The sequence below is a fragment of the Gavialis gangeticus genome, unplaced genomic scaffold (assembly GCF_001723915.1).
Source record: "Gavialis gangeticus isolate Ggan-Ray unplaced genomic scaffold, GavGan_comp1, whole genome shotgun sequence".
Lineage (NCBI taxonomy): Eukaryota > Metazoa > Chordata > Crocodylia > Gavialidae > Gavialis > Gavialis gangeticus.
In genome coordinates, this window is record NW_017729029.1 from 46,746,920 (window position 1) to 46,756,366 (window position 9,447).

The 9,447-nt window shown below is 40.4% G+C and overlaps 1 protein-coding gene across 1 annotated transcript in view; it reads right to left on the reverse strand.

The window, feature by feature from the left end:
* PAK3 (p21 (RAC1) activated kinase 3) overlaps window positions 1-9,447 on the reverse strand; it is a 130,761-nt gene that overhangs the window by 38,763 nt on the left and 82,551 nt on the right. The window contains exons 4-6 of the mRNA XM_019521527.1: window positions 5,481-5,634; window positions 4,535-4,572; window positions 1,216-1,347 (exon numbers count right to left, since the gene is read on the reverse strand). Of these exons, the coding sequence (XP_019377072.1) occupies window positions 1,216-1,347; window positions 4,535-4,572; window positions 5,481-5,634 (324 nt within the window). The remainder of the gene's footprint in view (window positions 1-1,215; window positions 1,348-4,534; window positions 4,573-5,480; window positions 5,635-9,447) is intronic.

A 9,447-nucleotide genomic window follows, 5' to 3' on the forward strand; every position in this document is an offset into this window, starting at 1 on the left:
CAAGCTGCACACACTGTCCCCACGCTTTCATGGCCCTGCTGCTGCTGGGGTCTCCATGGAAACCAGATGCAGTGACACAGGCAAGGGCTGCCGGGAAATGGAGTCCAGCTGCTGGCCAGATCTGCCATTTTGCCTACCCTTGCATTAAATCAATCCTAACTGAACTACGGATCCAGCCAATCTGTGATGGAAGACTCTGTGGTAAGGATATGAAAGCTTACAGATTTGAAGCTTGCAGCAAACAGTTCCATGAATGCCTGGTAGGAGCAATGCACCAGGATCCAGTGCCACGACAACAGCAAAGCTAATGTCTGCCTAACCCAAGCACAACAAATGGGTTGGTGTGGCAGCACTGGATAGGGCTGGTTTATATTTTCTCGGTGGTTTGTATTTTCATTATCTGCAGCAGTACATTTTGCCACGACCACTTCCAATGCTACCTTTATTACTGTCATAATGGGGACCATATCTTAACAGACACGTTATCTTATCCTATGAGTCTCTTTTCTTTGATTGGTCATCATATCAACTTCTGCTCCCCGTCATAATTGTCTACCATCCTGTAGCAAATACAGCAACTGCTTGCATCTGCAAATGTGTACTGGGAAGCCAGTATGAGGAAAGCCCATATTTTTATTGCTCATTTTGTCTTGTTAGAAGAAGGAATCGCACCATTTCCTCTCACCCGTTAGTTCTCTGTCTCATTACATCTGTTCTCGCTCTTGCTCTCTGTTGCTTTCTCTCTCAATTTCTGCGGGAAGCAAAGTGGAAAGAAAGTGCTGTCTAAGCCTTCTTTCCACTGCCCACTAGTATGGGCTCAATGGACTGTAACTTGAAGAGCTTTGGGCTATCATATATGTTAACATAAAATATATATGCATGCATACATATGAGATGTATATATATTGAAACACATATTTTTAAAGTAAGTGGCTAATTTAAATTCTTTATGGAGAAAATGAACCTCAAGACATGCACATCTGATTGCACATTAATGTACAGTAACTACTGGTATAACAGGAAAAAGATCCAGTTTAAGTGATGAGCTTCAGAGGGAAATTCCCATTTTCTGCAGGCTCCTGTGAAGTAAGAGTCCTCTTTAGGATACTAACCCTTGCATCTTCATCCAAGGGATTCTGCGCGTGTTCCTATTATAAACAGTCTTACCTCCAAATTACACCATGTGGCATATCGTCAAAGCTGCTAGGGACTTACTGATTTTGTATGCTCAGGCCGTGGTGCAATAACAGGTGGAGGCTCATTATCATCTTCCTCCTCTTCATCTTCTTCATCTTCTTCTTCTGAAACTGGAGGGGCTAATGGAGGTTCTGATGCAGTTTTTGTGCTCTGTGGATAAAGAACAGTAGCATAAATGACTGTTCATTTTATTGATTCAAAGACAGAATATGGAAGGCTTAGTACTACCTTATAGTGTAAATCTTACTCTAATAGAATAAAGTGTTCTGTATTTACACGCAGTTGTCGAAACCTCAGTTATCTATAGCACAGTACCTTTGTTTTATAAATGCATGTACTGCTAATTCATCTCGGAGTTTTTAGTTTTTGCCTTTTATTTATTGATGATTTGCCTTAGGAAACTGCTACATTTGGGCTACTGAACTGTATCCAGGGCTGCATTACTAGGGCAATAAATTAAATAAAAGCATATAAATCATTCACCTACACCTTTAGTGAAAGATTAATTTCACAAACAACAGTACTTGAATGTATGCAGGAGTTAGGAGTCACCTCTAGTTGGTGGTTAATTGCTCTGGCATTGTGTTCGAAGAAATGGTAGCAGTTAATTAAGCTAACAGGTCTACCTGTTACGCTAATTACTGCACTTGAAAGCTCAAAGGCTCCTTCATTAAGTCTACCAGGGAATTGTGTATTATTGAGAAATGCATTCTTTTTTCCCCCATTATTTTACCCTTGGGATAATTACCATTACAATTTTTTTCAATGTCATGTTTTCCTGTTTAGCAGTTCGTTTTCATTGTCATCATCAACTTCACCCAATAACATTATTTTATTGCTGTTTCAATTTGCCAGATGATTAGTTTAACAATATCATCAAGTTAATGGGGATGCTGTTCCTTTAAGTCCAGCCACCATGAATGGGGAGGTGATAATCACATTAACCAGAATTTGCTAGTGAAGGAGTAGAGTGGTAAAATTTATCTTTACTAAATATTTTAAAGAGATTTTAAGAAAGAAGAAACTCAGAGTATGTTCTGTCATTAGCAAGGCAGGTGCTCAAGCTACATAAAAGTATCTAGCCTGAATAATCATTTTATGCATTATATCTAAAATGGCCACTGGACACACTATATAGCAACAGAAACAAAAGGGCCAGAAAACAGTATTTGGATCATTCATTGTAAATCCCTGTATTTTGCAAAATAGCTTATTATCTCATTCCTCCTACTGCCTTCAATCTTTTGTTTTTAAACACACACACACACACACACGCATATATATACACACATATATAGATGGATAGATAGATTTCACTTCCTACAAAAAGCAATTCTACCATACAACAGTTAAAAGGGACCTGTAGCAAAAGTTACAAAGACACCAGGATTTCAGAATTACATAATGGAAATCCAAATACTGTGGCAAAGCTGCACTTGCTACTTAAAACATCATCATCCAACTCTGCAGGACCGAGAAACTGTCCTAATGGAGGTGGGGAACAGTTTCCTATTCACTAGTACTGCACTGGGATGCAAAGCATAAACTTTTTGAAAAAAACCACACAGTGTAATATAGTATAGTATGTTTTGTGACACCATAAGAGTTCATACTTATATTTCACATTTGCAGGGTCAATGTGATAGCACTAGAATTGTGCAGCTATAGTACATATAATACACTGAATATCTATTTAAATACCAGACTTACGTTACTAGGTAGAATTCAACTAGTAAGATCCCAAAGTGTTTTGTACTAGTCTAGTCCTCCCACCTCCCATCTAGGGCAGGATTCCTTTGAGTAGGTTACTCTCTTGTATGGCCATGTGTGTTTTGACAATCCTGCTACCAGTTACATCCTGTAGGAATCATTCTAATATTATAAAAACCTACGTCTATCCGTCTGTCTGTCCGTAACACTTAGTCATCCTCCGATTGGCTGACAAACAGCCAATCAGAGCGTGAACAAGCACTCCAACAGGAGCTGGCAGCCAGTGGGGCGCCGCCATGATGGTGGGGACACAGGGGACAAAGGGGCAGGGATGAGGCCAGCTCCAATGGCCTCACCCCCCCTACCCTGCTCCCCGGAAGCGGGAGCAATGGAGTGCGTGGAATGGGGGGATGAGGCCAGCAGCGCTGGCCTCGCCCCCTCTGCCCTGCTACCTGCAGGTGACAAGGATGGAGCAGAGGGTGGGGGCCAGGCTACCGGAACTGGTCTCATGCCCTCCCCGCCCCCCACCCTTATCTCCTGCTGCAGAGGGCTGCCTTCTCCCCTGGCTCGGGCTTGGGCCTCCCCTCTCCTCTCGGGCGCGGACCCACTCCTCCCCCACCCCCTCCTCCCCTCTGTCAGCTCTGAGCCTGCTACTTCCATTCCCCTGCCGGGTCGGCCTGGACCTGTTGCTCACACACCATGGTGGGCCGGCTTCTCCCCGTCCTTGGGCCTGGTCCTCCCCTGCATCAGGCCCAGGCCCACTCCTCCCCTCCCCGCCACTGCAGCCTCCACCCCACATGCTCCCTCCCCAGGTCATTCCTGACAGGCAATTGGCTAGTACATCAACAGTTCTCAATGGATCTATAATGACTGCACGTACTTCACTGGAAAACTATTCTACTAATATACCTGTGTATTTGAGTTTTTCTTGTAGAAATATATTATATAATGAAAGTAGCCCCAACCTGAAAACTTCACTGTGAATATTTATTATAGACAGTCTCTACTGTGCAATCAAGAACATAAAATTAAGTTACTTAACACTTCAAAATAAAGGCTCACTCCCTATTCAATCATTCAGTATTTAATGTACTAACATTAACACTGATAAATTTGGTCAATATTAATGCAGATGTCATAAGTACATCTTTGGGATTTCCATTGTAATTCAGCATTAATTATAATGGAACATTATTTAAAACATTCTTATAAGTGGTTCCAGTGAGTTGCACATCAATTATAGCTTCATTTATATGCAGTCATATAACCAGATGAATCAAAGAAAGAACAAAGTTCAACATTTATTCTAGATGCCTTTAACAAAGTTGGAAAAATTGCATTAAAATGTGCTAGTTTGCCTGTAACGTACATTGTATTGAATTATACAATCCACAAAAGACTGGGAATCATAAGCAATTCTCTGTCAACAAACTCAGACTTTCATCTGTTTAAAAGGTATTGACAGAAAATTAAGACTATCCAATAGTGTTTCAACACCGCTGTTGCAAAGACACACGTGACTTCTCTCAGGAGTGGAACCTGACATTCTTAATACCAGATACAGCTTATTCCACCGCCATGCACCCAAACACTGTGAATGAAAATATACTGTTATTTTTACACTCACCGAAGGATGGGCTGCTATGTATCCATGGGCGCTCTTATCTGAAAGGTGCAAGGGGAAATTAACCAGACGCTTATCATGACAACGCTTGTTCTGAGGAATCCAGGACATGCGCATTCCCAACAACATCAGGTTTCATTCACAACCCCACTTCGGTAGAAACAGCTACTTAATACAAAAGAACTCCCCAGAATGAAGACGCTACAAAGGCTACCTCAGAGGTACCTTCCCTTCTCCCATCTTTCAGGGTCAAGCTCCTTATAAGATACCACATGACCCAAAATTCTGGATTAAATCTTTCCTGCCCAGAGCAGGGGGGCTGGACCCGATGATCGCCCGAGGTCCCTTCCACCCCTAAACTTCTGTGAATCTGTAAATGCAATTCACATATTCATACACAGCACTTATCCCTTCAGCAGCTCAGTAGTCAGACACTTTCGATAATTACTGAACCATTTTCTTTAAATTGAAAGATATATCCAACAACATGGTACTCCATAACCTGCTGCTCTTGTGTTCCACCACTTCATCCAAAAACAGACTACACTGATTCACCTTGCCTCACGACCTAGGGGCTGCAAGGTGGTAAGGACACAATGAGGAACCAGCTGTATGGAGGAAGCAAGATAAATGTAGACAAAATGTTTGGTCACCAGTACTTGAGGCTTCAGAAAGAAAGCACTGGTGGCTTTTCTCTTCAGTCACTCAATGCCCGTATTTAGTTCTGGAAAAAAAAGCTAGCAAAAACAAGTAGCATTTCCAATTAATCTTCCTTGTTTGCAACTACATCTCTGGAGAAAATGTAGCATTTAATTCAAGAGCTTCTGATCTTTCCTTGTGATCAGAATGGCATTCAGGTCCCTCCTGTTTCACTTCAAGGACATTCCACATTTGCTTGCTTGGGTCTGACTCTCAGGGGGTTTCTTTGCACAGCACAATTTTGACTCACCTCCTGAAGTAAAGCTCATATATTTCTGGTTGTTAACTGTCTCTTTGGAATCATAAAATTTGAGGACATCTAGAACAGCTTGTGGGTTCTTCTTCTGCTCTAGTTTGGTTATGTTGGAGGTCTGTAGTAGCCTGGCCCACTGCTCTGGGATTCCCTGTGGATGCCAAGTGGGAAGAAATTGATTTAAAATACTCAGTAGCCACAGCTGATATAGTTCCTTACCAAGAATCCATGCTACCTGTAAGATTACTTTCAGAAACTGTGATTGACGCTTTACATTTAAAATTAGAAACTTATATACTGTAGATGCAATCATTCTCTTCTCTATCAAAATATAGAGCTAAAACCAGGATCCAACTTTAAAAAAGAAAAAGAAAGTTATGACTGTGACAGGAAAAAAAGTGCATGAAACTCATCTTTAAATCAACCCTGCTCTTCCATGGAATAATGATTTAAGGCTTAGCTTGTTTTCCTGGTGATTTGGTGCAGACATAACAAAACTACTCTAGGTTTGTGGACAACACAGTGTATTTTAGGAGCTTTACACTGGATTTGCAATGCTTAATAATGGAAAAAATACATTCATGGAATCATAATTGATGTTCTGATTCAAAGATGAACCTCATCCCTGATACGTCACAATATTGGATCAGGTGGGATGGTTTCTAGTTTGGAGGAGAGGGCTGGCCATTTGCAAGTAGTGGTCAAAATTGTAACACTGAGTTGTAACACAGCTGGTGCTAAGGAAGTCTCTTTTTTGAGCCCCTAAAGCTTTCTATGTTTGTTATTAACACTTCTAGGAGGTAGGGACTCAAAAAATAGGCTAGAACTGCCAAAGCCTTGCATGACTTTTCAATCATCTTACAAGCGACAGTGGCATTGGAGAATTGGTCCAATCACTGAAAGCCACAGATTTGCATTGAAATTTGATTTTAGAGAATTTGTTTTAAACATCCAGTATAATTTCCTAAATTTCAGAACCTACGGTTTTCCCCTTTTACTGCACAGCCAACATCTACCAGCGAATTGGAGGACTTACTGAATTAGAGGACTACACCTGAAGTGCATTTAAGCATACCCTTCGTACCACCCCAATCTAGACATTTTACATGGCGTCTTCCTAAGAAGTTCTCGGCAAAACAATGTGTGATATGGGCCTCCAGAGTTTGGGATTAATGACAAAAAGTGGGATAAGCCAAGCAACAAATCTACTGCACACACATGAACCTGCTGCTGCAGTGCTATGACATCTCAAAGAAGCACTTTGATGCAAGCTTCTTTTGGGCCTGTGACGCACCTCTGGGAGCTTCCCTGTGCACATCTGTGAGCCATAGAGATCTGGCTGTAATGGACGTAAATAAAGAAAGAAAAGAAAGTTAAAACAGAATGTGGGACAACTTAGAAGGTGGTAAGGAGGTGAAACTGATGGGCCGAAATGGGGAAAAACCCCATCTAAAATGGGAGAGTTATGAGATAGGTACCAAATAGATTAGGTGGTGGACAGGCTACAGGAAGACAGATTTAGGAAAACAGAAAAACCACGTTTGTTCCAAAGTTTGGAAGCATCATTCCCTTTTTTTTTTTAACCAGTTTTTCTCTCCCTTGTAAAAATGTGTTACTGAGGATTAATGGCAAGTAACTGGAAAAATTAGTGTTCCTTAAAAAAATGTTTTTATTTTGTTTTGTTTCTATAATCAGGTAAGCAATTTTCAATGGCTCCCTGCAACTTTTTCTATTACTTCTCCAGCCCGGAGATCAGAGTTGGCCACTGCACAGATGAATAAAATGCAACTGAGAAAGCAGTGGTCAAATCCAGATTTCATGGTAGGAGATCATATATTGCTCTAATCCAAGCAACATATATGTGCTAGAGTGAAAATCTTTGTCTACTCTAGAAAAAGATAGTTTTAAATGACTAATGTGCAACTTCTTTGGATCGAAAGCCATGACTTCCTCCAGTTGGCTGAAGTCTTGCTTGGGAAACTAAAAGATTGGTATGTGACCCATACTTTATCCTAGACTGGATGTCAGGAAACTGTTTCATGAAGAGGCATGCTTTATGAAATTCCCTTCAATAAGAAAACACCCTACATCTCCCTTCCCTCAAAAAAGTGCAGCAGCTGCTTTGAAATTAAACTATACAACAGAAGCATGCCTCCATCCAACAGTTGCCAACCAATTTCATCTGGTGCTTGATGCCCTAATTCTTAGGGATCATGGTTGTTCTAAGCACAGCGAAATGAAGATTTAATGTGCATTTATGAGTACTAAACACAGCTTGATGCTAAAGCTTTAAAGCCAAAACTCAGGAGCCCATGCAGGTGTTCCCAATTCTGATTCTAGATGCAGCTAACAGCAATCAGCTAATACAGCCAGAAGGATGATTAACATTAGGTGTTAGAAAATTATCCGTGCATTGCACATAACCAGGAGAGCAGACACAGTTGGCATAACAACCACTGTAATGGTTTGAAATTAAAAAATATTTGCACATTTCTTGCACATTCCCATGGCACTTCCAAACTTTTGAAAGAGACAGACAGTGTGAGAACTAGACAGCGGGGATTTTTTTTTAAAAAGTTGTGTTTTAGTGGCAGTCCCTTCCACCAAATTTACTTACCAGGAGACTATCTGGCTGACACAGGATGTGTGTCCAGGTTGGGACAAATCAGGGAAATCAAATGTAACACGGTTCTTTATGTCTTGTGGTCACAGGTAGCTGAGAGACAAAACTATGGTCTTTAATGGAGCAAACTTTCAGATTGACCTGAATGAGTATATTTTGCTCCACAAAAGACTGCAAAATTAAGCCCTATGTCAACAAGCCTTATAATCACTAGTCTTTTCTTGGGTAGATCCAGATGCTGCCGCCATCTCTTCATGGTAGCACTTTCCTGAATACCAATCTGCACTTTCATGCTACAGAAGTAAGCATGTATTCTTGGGGAAATGATTGTATAACAGAGTGTGGCCATACAACAGCAGCAAATCAGTGCCCACGACTCTGAGATATTAAAAGAGAAATCACTTGAACAGAAGTGGAACTGTTCACCGTTAGTTCAGAACAAGTGATGCTTTCTCTGAGAACCCAAGACCTGCGCTAACGTTTTGCTGATGGCATTAGATATGGAAAGTAAAACCATCTGATGCTGCAGTCCTTCTATGTAGATTCAGTTTATGATGACAGCAGTATTAAAACTGATTCAAAAAGCGATCTCTAAAAAGCCAGCAGACTGCCTCACCACTGAGAATTTCTTTTTGGGTCCCCTCTTTTTTTGGTTCAGCTGACAAAACTAACCCTACAAAACTTAACCAAGCATGCACCTGGTTTTCTTCCTACTGGTGTACCAGGGGATACTGCTGTGATCCATTTCACTTTTCTTCCAGGCAGAAGACAGAGGGAGCAAAGAAAGGGAATGGAGATAAAAACAGAAAACTGAACAGAAGGGGAAGAAAACAGAGAAAGGAGAAAAAACAGAAGTCAAGGAAAAAACATTGAAGAAGGATGTACCAGAGAAGTGAAGAGAGAACACAAAAGAAAAGGAAAGAAAACATAAAGAAAGGAGAGGTAAAGACATGGAAACTTTAAACACAAAAGGAAGAAAAACAATGGCAGCAAACTATTCACCAGACAAAATTAAAGTTATCTATGAAGTAACTACAGTGAAAGGAGGAGAAAAAGACTGACAAACAATGTAGAGAAAATACAGTAAAAACATTCTGAAATGGATATTTTGTTGTAATTTTTTTAAAGACTAATGCTTGAGATCTAAACTGAGTTTCTTCTTGGGCTATACTTGGGGAATATTCCCACTGAAGTTAAGCAAAAATCTGTCTCAGGAAAGATCTCAGAATCTGGTCCAGAATATTTAAAAAAAATATATATATATATCTATCTATAGATATATCTATATCTATATATATATCTATATATATATATATATATATATATATATATATATATATA